The 20,288-nt window shown below is 36.6% G+C and overlaps 1 protein-coding gene across 1 annotated transcript in view; it reads right to left on the bottom strand.

The window, feature by feature from the left end:
* The window catches only part of MAN1A1 (mannosidase alpha class 1A member 1), a 146,338-nt gene that overhangs the window by 76,058 nt on the left and 49,992 nt on the right, over window positions 1-20,288 (bottom strand). The window contains exons 3-4 of the mRNA XM_086461260.1: window positions 20,108-20,223; window positions 8,742-8,822 (exon numbers count right to left, since the gene is read on the bottom strand). Of these exons, the coding sequence (XP_086317386.1) occupies window positions 8,742-8,822; window positions 20,108-20,223 (197 nt within the window). The remainder of the gene's footprint in view (window positions 1-8,741; window positions 8,823-20,107; window positions 20,224-20,288) is intronic.

The raw sequence follows: 20,288 nt of genomic DNA, 5'->3' as shown, positions 1-20,288 counted from the left end.
TTGTTAAATCCAAAGGAGACTGAAAGAAGATCTGTTTCTTCTACAGCAAAGATGCCATTACCTGCACCTATTGCTGGAGGCATGAAGGGCATGCAAGAACAGCAATGATGTCTGCTTCTCATTTCAGGCATTCAGTTTTCTCAATGATTTTCAGTTAGCTTGAAGCAGCAGGACTCATATTTTGCACAAAGTGGTGTTTCGTAATGAATCTCTAATCTGATCCTTCAAAGAGCAAATGGGATGAGGAACTTTCCCAATTTCATCATAAACTTCTATTCACTTGATTTGTATTTAAAATACTCAGAATTAATTAATGCTTACATATTCTTCAATAGAAGTAATTTAAATTTTTGCAAAAAGATACACGAGTAGAAGGATTCTTTGCTAAGTCAGATTTGGGAATCTGATGGAATGCCTTAGTAGTTGCCAAGAGAATGAGAAACTTTAGAGTCTTCTACTGGATGGTTTATGCTTTTATCTTCTCTAAGCTAATAACGAGAGGACATTATCATCTACTTAACTCCCAACTTAATGAAAAATCACCTCTGGATCAGACTCAGTCTACGGAGACAAAGCACAAAATGGAATCTTACATAAACTAGCTATATATTGTGAAAGATTTAGATGGAGAAATGAAGTTTACCAGAGTAAAATGCAAGTACATACTATCTTCACCTGTACTTTCTTGGGGAAAAAATTCAGTACGTTGATTCAATAACATTTATTACTTATCACCTAATTGAGCTTTCATAATACATCCAGATGAAAGAATATACTATCCTAAATATTTTCTAAAGTCTAGAATTAAAGGAGGGTAAATTCATGTTGATCTGTTCCCACTGTCATCACTGACTGAGATATTTTTATGTTGCTTTTATTTGCAGAAATAAGTCAAATTGTCAGCTGTAAAATTATACATAAGGATTATTCTTTAGATATGGATATTATATTTGCAACAATCAATACTGCTTGCAAATAGCTCCAGAGAACCCTATGCTTAACCATATGCTGTGCATTTTCTATTAAATTTGCAGAATAGGACAATCCCACCAACTCTTTAGGCAATATGTTTTTACTCCCCTTTTACTCTTCCTTATTATTGCAATTGCATTTGGTGCTGCAAAATGACAGAACTGAATACTGAGACAAACGAAAGAGATGAATGTCTTGGAAACCGAACTTCTTTGCAGATTCGTGGTGACTCTGGACAGACTGTTAATAGTGTATCATTTCTTCTGTACAGTATATTAACCCACATGCAAAGAATTCTTCTTTTGGGTCTATCTAGAGCTGCTGCTGAAAAGGAAAGCACCCACACTAGTATTTCTGGTAGACGTGCCCTCTCCAACTGTTCTGTAGAACCAGAATCAAGTGAAACTGCAGGAGCTGGTTGACAGCCAAATCCTTAGAACAAACAAACCAGCTCCCTTTCAGCTGCTTGAATTCTACTTAATAATACAGCTCATGACAAACACACTAGCTGTTACTTTGCTCTCATTATTATCCAACCTCCTTTCTAACAGTTCATCAGCTTTAGTATCAGACTATAGTAGTCTGGAGGTGAGCAGGGATTTTTTTCTAAAAAAAAAAATATAATGAGCAATAAAGCTTTTTGGTTTAGTCATTTCTAAAGATAACACATCAATGCAAAAACCATGTCAAATAAGTTTGCCGTGGGACAAACCAAATTTTTCATGGTTCTAAAAAAACTCCCCAAACAAACTCCTTTCAGTTATGCGAAAGAGAAACCACTAAAAGTGAAGAATGTAGTTATGTACAGGTCAGAGTTCTAAATCCATCTTTCTCAGGCCAAAATCAGGGCTCTGGCTCACCGTTTCATAGTAGGCTTAGTTATGTCAGCTGCAGCAGGCTATCACCACAACTTCCCCATCCCTGCTGTGGATATTCACCCTGATGAAGGACATCTGAAAGAGAAACATACCCACTGCTGAACTCCAGCAGACAGCAATTCACTGAATGAATATAAATTGCCACTATTTTCACTTTGTTAATAGAGTAGCCTGAGGGTCTTTATTATGGGGCACAAAAATTGTTGCTGATGGCAGTTGCTTGCGTGCCCAGTGTACAGGTGGCAGAGGCTCCACAAGGCTTCAGGTACTGAAGAGCTGAGAGGAGTTCTCAGTCGTTGTGCATATACGTGGTACCAGTAACTCCAAAGCAGAGAGGGAAGAGAAGAAAAACCAAGAAGCAAAATTTGAATTCAGTGCAAGGCTGGAAATCAGCATCTCTGTTACCATTCTTTGAAGCTTCCTCAGAATTATGTGTGGGGCCAGCTTGAGAGGCAGAGTTGCACAGAGCAGCTGAGCAAGTTGGCATTGGGAGAAAGGGGACAGAACTGCTAGGAACAAGGAAGCTTTTGGAGTATAGGGAACCTATTTAAGAGAGATGTGTTTCATCAAGAGCGACAGTATAATTGCACTGCAGGAACTTATGAGACAGAAATAGAAGACTGAAGGGCAGTCTGCTTGCAGCAGAAGAACTGTCTACATCAAGGAAAATCTTAAGAGTCAAGGTTATCACCAGAATGGGAATCCATAGGGATTCTATAGCACATTTTGATGCAGCTGGCAGAGAAAGAGAACAATGTTAGATCTATTAAAGGTGGTGAAGAGATTGAAATACTAATGGAAATTACAGAGTGTGATTGTGGGAAACAGAGGAGATTTTAAACCCTTCTTTGTCCCTGAGAAGGCTGTTAAGTGTTACATCAGATCAGATATAAACCATGCTTTTATACACTGTATTGACAGCTTCTTGCAAAAACTCAGAGTTTGTAAGAGAAAAAGTAGCTCTTGACTTAGTTTGACATATTACTGTCTAACAGGGGCCACATGCTCTAATTCAACATGTTGTTACACACAAAAGGTTCACTTTCATAATGTTTAAGTTTGGAAAGAGAATCAAGACTACCAGCCGAAATGAACAGCCAAGTGGGTAAATGCTTGGAGATGACTCGGAGAATAAAACATGAGGTTCAGTCTCACAAGATTCTCAGATCAAAAGGCTCAGATGCCTTCTCTCTTGTTTTAGTGTATCTGTAAAGATGGTAGTTACAAGCAAAAGTATATGAACTCAGATTAAGGAATACAGACACTGATAGTGTCTGACAAGTCAAATTAAAAGCTATTAAGTCAGGCTAAAACTAACTTTTGAAGAAAAAGTTTTTAAGTTAAAAATAATAAAAAAAAAAAAAACCCAGAAACATGAGGCCTGCAAGAGAGCCAGGAAGAACAATTAAGAGATGCCTGTGTAAAAGAGCACAGTGCATGAAACAAAGCCATTGCAGAAAAGCTAAATTTGCCCCAGTATTCAGCCTTGAAGAGCCTAGGCAGGTTCCCATCAAAGGAGGTTCTTAAAAGGACAAGCCTAATGCACTGTCCCAATATTGAGGGTCGACTAGATGACCCATTGAGGTCCATTCCAAGCTGAATGACTCCAGAATTCTATGAAATACAGAAATTAAAAGTAATCGTAAATCGCTAAAAATGAAAGAAATCATCAAGACCATTCCAGAGCTCTAAAGAAACTAAAACATAACACCACTGAATTACTGATGTATCACTTAAAGTGGCAGCAGATGGATGGTAGGTGGCAAACAGGACCCAAATCCGAAAACAGGGCTGCAGAAAACTGCAGGCAATTGCAATCTTCTAGTTTCTACCAAACAGGGAATTCTACCACCAGTCTGTAAAGATGCTTAAGAAGGAGCTGAGTGGCATTTACACAGAAGTGATCAAGCTGATACAGTATGCCTGGAGTTTCAAACAGCATTAGAAATCAAGCTTCCAAGAAATAAAAGGAAAAGTCCTCTTGTTAATTAGTGTCAAGTTAAGTGAAAGGAAGCGGGAGATAAAACATGCGGTCAATTGTCACACCAGTGAGATCCCCAAGGCATCTATACTGGAACTTACATTCCTGACTTGCAGAAATAGGCCATTCCTTTGTATAGGTGACTAACTTCATCCTCCTACTATTGAAGATCACTAAATGATGAATTATATTTTTTTTGTATTTATGGAATTTAAACGTTCTCTATTACTATGAAGGGAGACTTCTACAAGAGAGGGAGAGCCAGATAAAAATAGCTATAGCTAAATTCTGGAGAATGTCTTAGCACTATATGAAGTCAGCAATGTTTAGTGGTCAGCCTGGCAAAGGCAGCTCTAGATCAACAGCATCTTCACCATTATTTCATGTCTGCTCCTCATTAATAAGACAGCACTACCATGGACGGTTGTTTCAAGTGGGCAATGATTAAGTCAGACAGGAGACCAAGATCATCAATTGAGGTTGAATAGTGGCACTGTAACTCCTATTCTAAATGCAGTTATAAACTAACTAGGTATGTTCTTTTTTTTCTTTTTTACTTCCAATTAACGGTTGATAGAGAGTAACAGACGAAACTCAGAAAGTCCAACATTTATCATGAAGAACGGTTTGTTGTGGGTTTTTTATTCCTTCATCCTGATCAGGATAAATTTGTGTTCCTTCAAACTGGATAAACTGACAGCACAAAAAAATAAAAATCTGTCACATTTTTGCTTCATGCCATAGAGACAAACGGCCATATGAACATCATTATCAACTTTATTTTGTCTTCCTCCAATGAAGATAACTATCTTCTGTCCTAGAAAAGAGAAGGTTATATTATACAGGAACAACAGCTGCTGAATCCAAAATGTTTTAACTCTGGGGGAAAAAAAAATAAATTACTCATCCTATTCAAAAAATGGAAAAGCTTCAAAGAAATCTGGAAATTTACCAGCTGTATCTGGAACTCATGTGTTCCTTATTCAGTTCAGAGTACTTCGGATCTACTTTTTTTGCTACTCATACAAAGAGCAATTATTAAAAGCTCCTTCTATTTCTGCCTATGCAATATATTCCCTGACTGTGGAATCAACTTTCAGGTAAAACAGTCCCCTTATTACACAGCTTTAGCATATCTGTAAGAACAGCTACCAGTAAACCAGAAGAGCTAGTCAGATCAGTATTTAGGCTTGTATATTTTCTACAAGCAGTGCCATACACTTTCCATTACTTTCAGCACCAGTATCACAGTTATTCCCCACAGTGAAGATTACAGTGCTCGGAAATAATGTTTGTCATCTCCATGAATTCCAAGAAAAGTCTTAGCTGCTGTTAGAGGATACAGTGTTGTCCTCCTCCAAAAGCTAACAAACTATCTTCTTATAAGACTACATTTGGAAGTGTGCTTTAAGCAAGAAAAAAAACCCATTATCTCCGTCTGCAGAACTGGGGAACTTGTTGTATGCAATACTCCTGACCATTGGTATACCAGGATTTTACATCAGACTAGTAAGTCCAGCAAAGTAGTTGTAAAACAAATCTCTCCCTTACATCTTATTTTCCAGCATAAAACCAAAAAAGGTTGCATACCAAGTTTCTTAGAAGAGGAATTGCATGTCTACTGATGAATTCAACTTTAAATTAAACAAAACCATCAAGAAAATTTGCAAAAACATCTGTCCTATTCCTCTGGGAACTTACCATATTACAGGCTCCTGCAGATGCTTTCACACAAACAAACAAAAAATCAATACTAGCAGTGCTTTAAAGGAGCCAGGTTTAACAATCCCTTACAACCACTGACTCATGGAGAAATACTAGGGAAGCATTCATATGCAATATTACTATGAGGGACTTTAAAAAAAAGAAAAAGAAAAAGGCAGTCCTTAAAGAGTTACTTATCTTGGAATCAAGTTTTCTGGTATTTGTAACTATGTTACAAATGAAGTGTGATATTTGACTGAAATTCTTTCTAGCTTGGGTTTAAATAGCAATCACAAAATACAAAAGAAAAAAGTGACTTAATGTGTAAGACACTCTTCTAGTGCTTTTAGGTATTTCATATTAATCCTAGTACAGCAAAAATTGTACAAAGTTTAATAGAATACATCTCATAGCTCTATTTGCAAGTGAGCACCAGACAGTTATTAAGACGCAAAGTATTCAATTTGTTCATTTTAGAATTATTCACATTGGTGCCTCTATCTAAATGAACTATTATGTCAGCAGGATGTTTTAGGAACTACTCAGTACGATAGGATATTCTTTAATCATGATTAGTTAGACTTACAAATGATTATGGAACATACAATGTGTTGCAGCTTTGGATCATTACCCAAGGAAATGTAATTCAGAAGTACAAACAATAATTATTTCTGTCACTCCTTTTACTGAAACATAGCTTTCTTTGATTAAGATACCGGTAAGTGAGCACAGCAAACATAAGATTTTCTAAATAGTTAATCTGATAAAGAATTAAATGAGCCTTTAACTGAGAAAGCTTAATCCTCCAAACAGCTTGCACACAAGTTATTCCACTTCCTAAGGAACGCCCACTAATACAATGGACTAATGGATGATTAAAGATGTATTTTCTATGGTGGCAGCCAGCCTCTGGGGCCCCCAGTCCTTTCCACACCTGTCAGCAGCACCAGCGAAGGACAGACAGACCCACGCAACACAAGAAACTCCACACTGTCCCTCCGAACAGCTGCATCCCACTCTTCCCACAGGCAGCAGTTGGCTATTGCTACAGTGTCTTGGATTTAGGAGACAAATCTGGAAGTTTGCCAGAATGTGATAAAGGCAGAGCATGCCGAGTTGCATGGACAAGCCACTAGGACAACCGTTAGTTTAGGAACATCATTCCGTCTCAGACAGCAGACGTCTATCAAAGAATATGAAAGCCAGCGGCAAGCATGGACAATGTTTTTCCCAGCCTGCAAGAGCTCAGGACCCTCCTTAATCACACACATCATCTTTGCATTTAGGAGCCCATTTTACTTTCATTAATGAGTCTGTCCATTTTCAGAATGGACATTAGCATCCAGTATCACCAATATTCCACTGCAAAGAGTTCCATTTAATTATCCACTGTGTGAAATGCTTTCTTTGTTTTCAATGTTTCCTCATTTCATTTGTACAAGAGTTTCATTTAAACACAGTGTTGCTATCAATCTGGTCCAAGAGGTGGTGGTAAAACTGCCTCTCTGAAGATGAAGGCATGGTTGAGAAGCAATGACTAGGTGTTATTTAGGAGAAACTATATGCACTGATTGAAAGTGAGACTGCACATTAACAGACACAAGATATAAACCATCAACATATATATGAAATCAACAGCAGCAATGACAAATAGTTCAGGCATTTCTTGGTAGACAAATACCACTCGATATAAAGGTTCACATGCAGTCCTCTACAAGCTTGTTGTCTGCCAAGCAGCATCCTCTGCTTCTGTCAGAACCAGTTAATTAAAGTGTAACAACGGGTTATACTGGAAAAGTTCACTCCTGTTTGCAAGAAGTAAATCTGCAGTGAAAGTTATAACTATTTAATTGCAGAAGGGAGAGCTCTGAATTATAGACATCCTTAGATATGGTTATTTCTGGTTGCTGAGCTCCTGTAGGAGGACAAGTGATTTCCTTCAAGTTGGAGATGAAACATTAAGTAAAACAATGTTTAGTAAAGATCAAGAAGACAGCTACAAGAACCTCTCAATTTTTTTCATTACTGTTGAGTGTGAACTTGAAATGGGTCTAAGTGCACTTTTTTCCCCAGAAAATTATAAGACAGTTAAAATACAAAAAACTGTATATTTTAAAACATTAATGTCTTTTCAATACCAGCTACACTCAGGACAGGACCATGGGAAATAAACAGGTAAGTCTACTTAAGCCATAAAAATGTCAGAGGAACATTGCCTCCTTTTAACTGCTTTGTCAGGTACATGACCCAACAGTACCCGCTAAGACAGCTTCAACATAATGACAAATTTTAACAAAAAACAACATGCACACCATAGAATTTAAGTTAATTTAATGTGACAGGTTCAAAACAGCTTTATGCAGTATTTGGAAAATTTACATACGAAAGAAAATTATACATCTTTAGGGTTTTGTGGAGTTTCCAACAGTAATTCCTTTGGATTTAAAGAAATCCAATGATAAATTCAACTTATGGTTAAAGAGTATTAACTTGTGTTAATCCTACAATAAAATACTACTATAATCCAGAGACAGGAACAAGAATCTAAACTAGTAAGATTAAAGACTTTTCAAGTGCCAAGCTAAAAATTGAAAATATCACAGTACCTCTGACTTACTATAGCTTTCTCCAAATATATTACAGAAATAATTGCATTAGTCAAAGCTCAGACAAAATTACTTCTTCACTCTCTCCAGAAACCATGACAGGCAATAGAGATTAATGAGATGTTAATGCTTTTAAAGACATTCACATGTATAGGTTTACTAGACATCTTTTCATTCTTAACATGTCTTTTCCATGCAAGTTGAAGCTTCAGCTTCAGGAAGGCCAACAGAAATATAGTATACAGGAGTTAAGGGATATGCTCGAAACGAATTTATGAAGCAGGAACCTAATGCACCAAATCTACCACTGCCATGGCATAGGAAATCCGTAATTACACACTTCAGCACAAAGCCTGGTAAGAATGTAGCGGGGATGGTTCCAACTCAGGGAAAACCATTTAACACTTACATGGAATAATACCTTTAAGGCTTATACAAAGCAACAGTGATAGAAGCAAGAAAATTTGACAGGTCTCTGCTGTACAAGCCATTTTCAAAGCTCTAAACAAGTTTAATTCAGATAAATAAAATTATTAAACTAAGAGTTAACTAATTATCTAGATGATAATTTTTCAGATAAACCATGTGGAAATATCTTACCTCTTCTCCCGAAAGATAGTAAGCTGAAAGTAGTCCACCGACAAAACGAATGTTCACTTCAAATACTGAAATTTCAGTATTCTGTTGAAATAAAAAAACATAGGTTTATTCCCTGATACTTTTCTGTATTATTTTGTTCATTTGATTTTATCTTTTTATACACATGCACATATTAAGCTACCACAGCCATAAACAGCAAAACACAGAAGATTCAGGGAAAGGCAACGTAAGTGAACTTAAGAGTATTTTAAAGTATTTGCTTCTCTTCCTCATGTTAACAAAATATCCTCTCCGTTATCCTCAGCCTGTTTAACTTTTCATCTCCACTTGGACATAAGGCATTCTCTAATTCTTAACACCTCTCTATGTGTTTCCTTACAGATGATTCAGTGCTCACACACAGAAAGTATTCTCAGATCACATGTCCCCACACTACCTCACCTCATACCATCTCTTCTCAGACACTGTATGAGAAGTTCTTGATCAGAATGTCATATCAAGAGTTTTCCTACTTTGGTCCAAATGCAGGTTATTGTAAGTGGGAGGTAACATTAGAATGAGTCAATTACATGTTCATGACAAAAATGTAATCATGACTTGTATTCACTAGGAAGCAGATGATCTTTCACTATTACAGTGACAGCCCTTCCCAAGCTGACCTGGTCTTTACCAATGATAGAGACTACATTTGTTGTACTGAGCAGTATAGGTGCAGCCATTACCTATTTCAAAACTCAAAGCACATTCTTCTCTGCCTGTTAAAATTCAAACCTAAATGAAGAATCTGACTCTCATGATCACTACATTCTCTTGTTATTTACCAAGTCAATTCCAAGTTTACCCCAACACACAACATTCAATCCACTCAAGAGGCATTCGGTTGAAAAGCTGTCTACTGAAGTTTCCTAATTTTCACTTCTTATGTGACACTATTTTTTATATTTTTGTATTTCTGTAGAAAAATGGTACCCGGCAGTCTATCTTCTAAATTTTTGGGCACATAAATAAGGTGTTTGTCTTTCATGCGTTCTGGGTTGCTCTTGCTTCTATTGAATTGTTTTTCCATCTTTTATTTGCTGACATACACCATAGCTATATTTAATATAAATCAATGCATAGTGGAGCTGAGGGATTTTCTCTCAAAGGGCTTGCCGGCTTTTCTCATTCAGCTAGTTTTTGTACTTTTCCAGTTTAAATGTTCAGATGCCAGCTTATGTAGGAGGGAAGAAGTTGCTCCCTGTTTTCTACGGATTTTAAAGTCCAGTAAACTGCCTTTGCAGAAGAAAACAGCACTAGGTTACTTATTAGAAATATTACTTCATGCTTTTCAGTATGCAAGGCACCCTGATTAAAGAAAGGCATCTAGACACGTTGCGAGGAGTTGTTCAGCATTTCATCAGTTGTAAATACAGACTTCAAAAAACACTCACAGACTTGCTAGTTCACTTACCTTCAGGCATTCAACTTTTCTCCTCTAAAATGTGTTCTGCACCTCCCCCTCTAAAAATTGAGGATATAATTTGATTCACAGGATTGCCCTGATTAATATATAATTCATACAGTATATATGTGTGTGCCTATGTAGTTTTTTTTAATATACATGAGACAATTCAAAGGGGCAAAGTAAAGCCATCACACACATCTGCTTATTGAAAATTCAGACCTGATATCACATGTTAAGATTGCAAACTGAAAAAGTTATCTTGCTGTCTTGCACTGTTCAGAACATAACATTTTTCCAAGTTTATTTTAAGTATACTAAAACTCTGAAGTTTCTCCTCACTCACTGCTCTCCCAATACTGGTCTACTCTTATTCTTTCTGAAAGAAACTACAAAGGAAAAAAAAAAAGAGAGCAAGCTTAATCTCAGTTTCCAAAATTAATCTGGTATTTCTGCTTCCAAATATTCTGTCATCGTCTCACTGAGTCCAGCAAGAAGGAGAATGAAGTAACTGGAAACAGGTATTCACTTAAATTTTATCTAGTGCCATTTCTGTGCATTTCTTTTTATTATACCATGATATATGTTAAACCTGGGGAGACAGATATGAAAACATTTAAATCCTCTAGAAATCTGAACCAACTAGACAATACAGCTGTTCACCTGCTAAGCAAGCTACCTCTGTAAGAGCTCTACATTAAATAAAGAAGTCTACTTTAACTAAATCGAATGCATAAAACAGCTTGTAGAGAACTGATCTCACTTAAGAAATGCTGATCTGATCTGACTAAAGAAAGGATGATTAAAGGAGCGATAGGGGCAGCTTCTTTCCCTGGAGCTTCAGCTAGCTTAAGCTACTGAAAAATAGTATTTTATTTGAGAACCTTCTTCAGAAGTTCAGGTTCTTTCCATTTCAATCCTGAGATTCAGCACATGCCAAGAACTATTCTTTGATGTTGTTGAAGCTGTAAAGAAGTAGGTATCAGACCAGGTAATCAGTTTTCAGATATCCCAGACACTTGTGTTTCCTTTAAGGACTGAATTAAACTACTTTGTGATTTTGAATTGCTCAAAGTAAATAGAGTGATATATGAGCTGAATATTTTGTCTCCAGAACCATACATTTTGTCTTTCTGGATTTAATATGGCTGCTTCACTCACAAACCATTGCAACCTTTCAGGGAATGCAAAGGCCCTTTAAGAAAAGCTCAGTAGGTATGCACTGACAGATGCTTCTGGAAATCAGTTATAGGCAAAAAGAAGACTTTGAACTAATGTGAGTAAAGATTTTACTGTCAAACCACAAAGATTAATTGCACTGTAATCCTGAGCACTTGCTGAAGTGGTGAACTTTCAGACATTTCTTGAAGCTAACCATTGTTTTAATGTTATCAGATTTCCAATACTTCACTTGCACACATCTCTGAACCTTTGTTCAAAATCTTCACCTCTTACTAAAATCTTTATATAAGCCACTGATGCAGACGCAATTAATGAAATGTACAGACATTTCATTAATTGTAGATATGAAAGCTGTATGCTTAATACATATTTTTTCTTAAACTCATTATACCGGGCTAGTAGTATTCTCAGAAAGCACAGGAATTATAGCAGTTTGCAAAACAGTTAAAGTAGTTTTATAATTTCATGTCAAAGAAACATTCATCTCTACAGGGAAAGTTTGTGTGAAGAAGTAGTCTGTTAAGAAAAGTGAACTTACCCTAAAAGTAGCAGATTTCTGCTACATCAAATTTACCCTTCTTTCCGGTTTGATTTTTAAAATTTTTTATATTGCGTATTTAAGACGCCACACCTTGATCATTACCCTCTTCATATTTTAATCATCACCCACATACAGATTGCACAAATAACCCTGTATATTTCCATTCAGCAGTCAAATCCTAAGCAATGTTATTTTTTATTTTCCTCTCAGATTCAGCTGTACACAAATACCTTATGATCCATTTAACAGTGACAAAACATATAGGAAAAACATTCATCTGCACTTCCCAAAGTTTCTACTTCACCAGCTGAAAAGGCCAGAATTATTTTATTTTTTATTTCAAGTTTAGCCTTCTCTCTCAAACCATTACCTTATTACATAGAAGGTCTGAGAAGTGGTTGAATTAATTCCATTGTATCTAATGGAACTTCTATAAGGAGAAGCAACTGGACACGTTTATTTTAAAATGATGACAATGGTTTTTTTAATCTTTTGTAAGATCCCAAGTACATAAGATGGCTCTGGCCAATGGGATAGATATAATTTCTAATTTTACAGTCTTTTCATTAGTACCCCAATTAGACTGCATGGCCATGTGCTGTGTACAACAACATCTGAAACACCTTTCTTAGTACATGTCTGTGCTAAGCACTTATCGTTCCTATGCAATATCATGCTCTGGCTGCTAATTTTGGAGGCCATCCTTTTATAAAGGATTCTGAAATTATGTAGATGCTTGGGAAAGTGATATGTATATTGGGAACAACGTATTTTTGTTTTACTTCCAGGGCTTTTATGTTAATTGATGTATGTGAGTAATTTGGCCTTTCATCTTACATTTGATCAATAATTCATCATTCACTATTTGATCTTCTGGTAAGTGAATCATAAATGGTATAGTCCCGGTACTATATGAAATCCAGATAAATTGTGACTGCTGCTCACTGTACTTAGAGAAATAGAAAACTGAAAGCAATATATGTACCCATTACATGGTGCAAGAGTAAAACTGTGACAACTTGATGGAATTTCATCTGGTTTCTTTGATTAGCTTCTAAAGACAAAATTATTTTGACAAAGAGATGTAACATCCTTTACACTGCTGGCTAGACACGTAACACCAAAGTGAATCCATTTACTTAACGTGGAGACTGCTCTTTCTCAAACTCAGGCTATGCAAATAAGCCAGTCACTGCAATCAAATGATGAAACATTTTGTCTTCACATGAAGAAATGCTAAAATAAGTGGATTTTTAAGCAAGAGAAGAACCATAGCTCAGAAACACTCAAGAAGCTGTAGAACACGAAAGATTTAACTAGTAAGCCTATTAAACTAGCTCCTTTTAAAGAAAGGGTGGTGCTCTATACATTAGGAAGCCTCATCTTCAAAAAGCAACAAATATTACCAAATGGGAAAAAAAAAAAAAATAAAGTGCTAAGAGTTACATTAACTAGCTTGTGTTAACTCTGCTTTTGTGTGTAATTTGCAAACCTATGACAGGGACAATCTGATCTCAGCTGCACCTCACCACTTCACTTCCCTTACCCTTCTGTAAACTGGAGCATTGTCTACAACTGGTAAACTACTGAAGCTTCAATCAGCTGTGGTTGAATTTAATGTTGAAAGCACTGTTCAGACAACAAAACTACTGTCAGCTGGGCTCTCCTGAAGCCCTTCTCCTATTGGACTTGTTCAGTTTCCCAAAAATCAGTATTCACATCCTTCTGGATCATTTCCTTAACACAGCTCTTTCCTGAAAGTCTTCCTCTCCACAGATTCATAGACCAAGGCCAAAACAATTTTCATCTGTGTTTTCTCATGGGAAGTCAACCTCACTTATAAACACAACATTTGAAATACAACCCAAATTTGTTTCTCTAGTATCAGCTTCCACCACTCATCAGCATTGGTACTTGCTTTGCCATTCATAATTCAATTGGAGAAAATACTGTGTGCTCTTTATGTGGATGAATGTATTTACAATAATCAGATAAAGGACATACTCTCTTAGCTTTTATAAAGATCCAAATAAGGTCAGAAATCCTACCAAATCATTTGTTTCAGATGTCTTTATTGCACAGATTCTTTCCAAAACTTACTTTCAGTTCTCCTGTTCTTGTCTCATCAAGACTGTAACAAAACTTCAGTCACCTCATTTGCATTTCCATCTATTGCTCCCATGTACAAGGAATATTGTGACTCCCCCCACATCTGCATACCATACTGTACCATCGCAAACGGCCCATATTCTGCAGGTTACTAAGCTGTGCAAGAGATCACCAGGGACCCCACACTGAACAATACTGAATAATGTATATAATTCTAGACTAAAACTGGACAAAAATGGCCCACATTTCAAGTGAAATGAGAGGGACTTGCAATTATTATTACTACTAAACCATATCATCCTTAATTACTATTAAACAATAACTGTTGGGAACAACAACAAATCATTTTCAAGCAGTCCAGGAACTATCATAAAGACATGAAGAGTACTGCAATAGCTCACTTTAAGCTATTGTAATTAAACATATTAATTACTTCCAATGGTGGGGGAAAAGTTTCATTCATACTCCACAAATGAAATTTAGTTGCACTTTGCTAAAATACTCTGTTCTATCGACAAGGGAAAAAATTTTAGCAACCTTTTTATTGCAAGTGTCAAAGCCTGGTTATTGCTTAACATGCTATTTAACTTTGCTGACATCCCCACATGGCAAACTGCAAGATCTTAAACAGGCACAAAAATAAGGTGTTACTGAAGGCATTAACGAACTCTAGCAGCAAAAGAACTGCATTTAATAATAAACTTGCAGGATCTCCTTCTAGCCCATCAAAACAATTTCTTATTCATAATCAAAACAAAATCAAGCCACTTTGAAGTGACTTTGAAGAATAAAGCGCCAAAAAACCGTCTGCCTCCATCAGGTTATGCACTGTCAAATGTAATTACAAGTCAATCATACTACCTACAGTTTTAGAGTGCTAGGATTTCAATTTGTAAATGCTGAAGCTTGAAATAAACAATCTGGATTCTAATAGTCTGTCCCATTACTGACTGCCACAGCACAGACAAATTTGAGCTAAGGATAAATGCTGGAAGCATTAATAATTAGATCCAAATAATATTTGGTATTCTAGAATCCTGGAAAAGGGGTATGTTAATCTATACATGGCAGTAGAGATAAACATAATTTCAAGTTTCTATACTTTTTCTGCTCTTTTCCAGTTCCCAAAATACTATACATAAAACTTCTACGTTTCATGAAGCTGCACACAAAGCTTCTTTAAAAGAAACTCAAAATTGCAAAGCTAATTACAAAGATGAAAATCAGAACTGGTAAGAAAGCCTTCAAGCTTCAGAGTGGCTTATAAAATCAGATACAGTGACTGGCTGACCTCTGTAAATAGCTTTGCTTAGGAGCACTGACAGGACGCAAGACTGAACATATCCTTGCCATCTTACTCATTCCCTTCTCTTTATGCAGTTCATCAACTCATTTAGTGTCTATCTTTGAGAGCAATAATGAAATACTCTTTATATTTTCCACACAGCACAGCAACAACTTTTTCCCTAGGTTGATCCAACCTGTGCAGTTAACAAGGGAAGGTATCTGTGATGAGACAGATAACGCACGATAAGTCAGTGTTCGCACAAAATGTCAACTAAAGTCAACTAAATTATATCCACATAGATAGATCTATTGCACAGACTGTTGCCGCTTTCATCCGACTGAACAATCATAACCTTCTGCCATCTTTCATTTTGAACAAAAATAGAGGGATGAGGCAAACAAAGCAAAATCCACTAATAACCATCAAGAAGGTTGTTTTAGTTTGAATTCAAATTCACCTTTGAGATATCTTGAGGTAGAAGAAACCATTTTCCTCTTCTCCCAATAAGCGCATGGCTTGTTCCCATACCTTGTTCCCATTTTGATCCTGCCTGACAACACTCACATCAGATGGCTAATCATAAAATCATAGAATAGTTTGCGTTGGAAGTGACCTTTAGAGGTCGTCTAGTCCAACCCTCCTGCAGTGAGCAGGGACATCTTTAGCTGGATCAGGTTGCTCAGAGCCCCGTCCAACCTGGCCTTGAACATTTCCAGGGATGGGACTTTACCACCTCTCTGGGGAGCCTGTTCCAGTGTCTCACCACCCTCATTGTAAAAAATGTCTTCCTTATATCTAGCCTAAACCTGCGCTCTTTTAGTTTAAAAACATTACACCTTGTCCTATCACAACAGGCCCTGCTAAAAAGATTATCCCCATCCTTCTTACAGGCCCACTTTAAGTACTGAAAGGCTGCAATAAGGTGTCTCCAGAGCCTTTTCTTCTCCAGGCTGAACGACCCCAATTCTCTCAGCCTGTCCTCATAGGGAAGGTGTTCCAGTCCTCTGATCAGTGGGTCAGGGCATGAATTCAAGCACTGTCCCATATACCATTTAACTGTTAGCATCTTCTGGTCTGGTTTTGGGCCCTTGTTGTTCCAGACGAAGTTCAGGCACACTTTAGGACACCATGTAGGCCAAGAACTGTTCCCAGTACATGGTATGGGCAAGACTGTCCTTTTGCAGGGAAGGAGTTTAGCAGGACTGAAGAAGAGGGGGATGGATCAGTTAGTCTCTCATCCTAAAGAAGTTGGGGTGTGTCTGGGTGTAGAAACAAAGCACCATCAATTCCAAGACTTAATGACTCCCAACCCTTCACTGCTGTGCCACGTGGCTCAGCTCCTGCATCACTACTCCCTGACTCCTGACCCCTTCATCCATCTCATCAAGATCCCTCTTCCAATCTCCCTTCCCAAGTGTGGATTCATTGTGGTTCGCCCCTTGCACTGCAGAAACTGATAGCTTTTTCCTCCCCAGTGTGAAGCAGAAGTTGGGTGGTGGTACAGAAACTCTTTCAGAAAGCTATGAATGCTCTGTGTGTGTGCAGGTTCTAAAGTAAATAATGAAAAAGTAAAAACAGAGAAGCACAGAGCAGTGTGTAGTTGTAGCTAGGAAACAGCCAAACTCCCTAGTGATCCCGTGAAAGACTGGCTCCTTTTTTCCTTCGTTGCAATGTGCTGATATACAACCCAGCCCAGTGCAGCCTTGGGCAGGGCCATGCACAAGTACTGTGAAAAGGGTGCGCAGGCAGCAGCAGGCGTGGGGAGGTCAGACCAAATCCACAGCTATACTAACTAAAGAGCAAAGATACACCCCCATGGAGATGAAGTGATTTAATGGAAAACAGAGCACACATCCATGGTACAAAGACCATGGATTTAGCCACTGTAAATGTCAACTCTTTCCAAAGGTACAAGTATGTCTAAACCTTTTAAAATATTGACAGAATCAGAAAATGCAACTTAATTCCTGAAAGACTACTCAGTTTGGCTGAAACTTCAGCAAGGTATCAACTACAAGGAAATTCAGCAGTTATGAGACAAAAAACTCCCAAGCATTGCAATGTGGATATCTCAGTTATAAAATCACAGTGCTACCAACTCCAGCTATAATAAAAATAGCTTAAGTGTGTTATACTCCAAAAGGGGAAGCTTCCAAACACATCCACTCACAAGCTTACCAAAAATCACAAGTTTGACAAGAAAGGTGGCATTTACTTATCTACAATTTTCTTTTGAAATCAAAATAGTTTGCTTTCTTCAGAAAATTCTAAATGTAAACAAGAGTAACCCTGACAACTAATTCATTGAATTGAGGGACTGAAATCTAACATGTGAAGAGATGATGCCATTTCCCATTAAGTCATCTTTATTCCATAAATCCTTTTACGTGGATAAACTAGTGCCTACTTTACAAAGTGATATTTGGAAACTTATGATCAGGTGATGAGAATAATCGAGCGCTGTCCAAATAGTTCAAAATGTATGAATGAGTTTCTGACATGTTACAAACTTCTAGAGAAGAAAACTTGCTTTATCCAGCTACAGTGACGTAAAATATAAAGAGAAAAGATTCTGCTACAGAGTACAGTCATGGTCATTTTGTAAAGAACATCTTAAAGAAAATTTAAGATTTAAAAAGCATAGTTCTAAGATTAAATGGAGAGAAAAACTAATCATATTTATACAAATAAAGGCCAAACATGCTTCCCCAAAAGCTGATTAAGCAGTCACTGTCCAGGAAATCACTAGAAACATCAAACAGAAACATATTTTATACTACTTACAAGAAACAACACTTCAGAATATGTCAGTGCATCAGTTATTAAAAACAAAATCACTGTCATGGGAGAAAGGTTTCTAAAACAGGAGCAAGTAAGAGTGTACAAAACATCAGTGCAGAAAATGTCAAGTAATGCCTGATACGTGATAAATTCTTCAAAACAAAAGAGGGCCCTGCTGTTATTTGTTTTAAGTAATTTCCAACTTTGCACTGTAAGACACAAATACAAAGCAGCATTTGAAACTGGAACTTATATTTAAATTAGAAAACTAAACAAGAGTACAAGTTGAGTAGCTTTAAACAATTCAGCCATTAAACAAACTGACATCAATTATTAAAGTTGGTGTGGTGGTGATTTATTTTCATTTCCTTGTTCAACTTTGGGAAAATTAATCTACTTATAACTGATGTCAATGTAAATTCAATTCCATATGATTATGAAGTATTATGAAAATAATTGTGAGGTGTCGAACTCAAGGGAGCTATTTACAGGAACATCAGGAACAAGATATTGTTCCCGGTGAATATCAGCATTGTCTGTAAAGTAGTTTTGGTAAATCTGCTGGATTGCTGCATTGACCGACTAACACAATATAAAGTTTCAGACATTCTGAAAGACTTTATAGCTTTTAAGCATTACTGAGAAAAAAATAAATGCTACATAATTGTTAGAAGTACATGAATTAAGAAGAGGAGCTGAAATTGTAGGCAATACCATCTAGAAGTTTCCAGTACAAAGTATAGCAAGTTTTATGTAAACTCAAAGATTTTAGTGTCATTAATGTAAATACTCTGCAGCACTTTATGATGTTCCTGCAAGTGGAGCTCAGCTTTTCCTTTAAAGTGGAATTTGCTATTTTCTATGATGTTTTGTTCTTACATTTTTAAACACCTTAATAATGCTAAGCCAATAAGACAGGAATTTAATATTATAAATTCCTTTAGAAAAAAAAATAAAAATCTTATGCACAAGATAAAGTTAGCATGTCATTCAGACATCTGACAGTACTTGGAAGCACATTTTAATATCCTGTATTTACATTATTAATGTAAACACAAATGCACACTAAATTACTGCTTATATAAACTATATAATATCCACTCTTATTAACTCTTCCTTCTTAAAATGATAATTAATTCTCAAGCATGTAAGAGAAGATAATTAATCCTGGCTTTTGCATAACATATTAGAAAGAGTACTTTTTTTTTTTTTTTTTTCAGAAAATGTTTCTACCATTACACACGTCAACTACAAGAGCTTTTAAGTGCTTAGTGTACTTTACTACACCGGTCAGCAAAAGTACTCCATTAGCTCTCTGTACCCAGCAATCAATAAACTCTCTGGCCCACAAAAGTTAAAAAAAAAAAAAAAAAAAAAAAAAAGACCAAACCCAGGACTTCTCAATTTCATTGAAGTTTTACAAAGGTTCTTGCTGTCCAGAGCCTTCCTAGAATAAAAACTTTAATAATGAACTTTGCTCTCAGCTGCATATTTACTGGTTAATATGATGATTTGTACATCCAGTTGTGATGACATAGTGCCTCATAAGACTAGAGCAGCTCAGTTTGTGCCAACAGTTCAGCCTAACCCAGGGGATTCAACTCTACTAGAATACATAAAGGAACTTAAATGGTATGCATGGCGTGTAGCTTTCTCTAAACGTAAGTATAATTTGTGGAAAAATTCACAAAGCGAAAATGTAAAGGGTTTATGTAACTAAAAAATTAACGCTTGAAGTGTCCTGATTCTTCTATCCAAAAGAGCTGAGATATTTGTTGTTTGCTTTACAATGGTAAACACTCTTATTTCTTTTTCCTTACTTCAGTCCAGCTCATTGCCTGCTATCTACCTAAATCTCCCATCAGAACAGCAGGTTTATTAGGTTTCTGTTTCCTGCCTTGTTTTATCTATCAATGATCTAAATTCTGTAGCCATGCATCATGCTTGCAATATTAGAACCCAGTCCTCAACTGGCCCCCGGAGACTAAACAGATCATTAAATATTAATCAACAATGCTACTTACCACATTGAAATCTAAGTTTTTTTCAACCCACTCCTTCGCTTCCTTGAATTCCTCTTTCATTTCCATGATGTATAGTGTATCAAGGGCATCCACTATTGTTGCTCCTTGAATGTTACCTGAAATACATGAAGAGCCAGTGATTTACTTTCTAACAGAAGGCTTTTCAGTTAGAACTAATTAA

This window comes from Leptosomus discolor, chromosome 2, assembly GCF_034619465.1.
Source record: "Leptosomus discolor isolate bLepDis1 chromosome 2, bLepDis1.hap2, whole genome shotgun sequence".
Lineage (NCBI taxonomy): Eukaryota > Metazoa > Chordata > Aves > Leptosomiformes > Leptosomidae > Leptosomus > Leptosomus discolor.
This window is presented reverse-complemented; position numbering and strand designations above follow the sequence as displayed.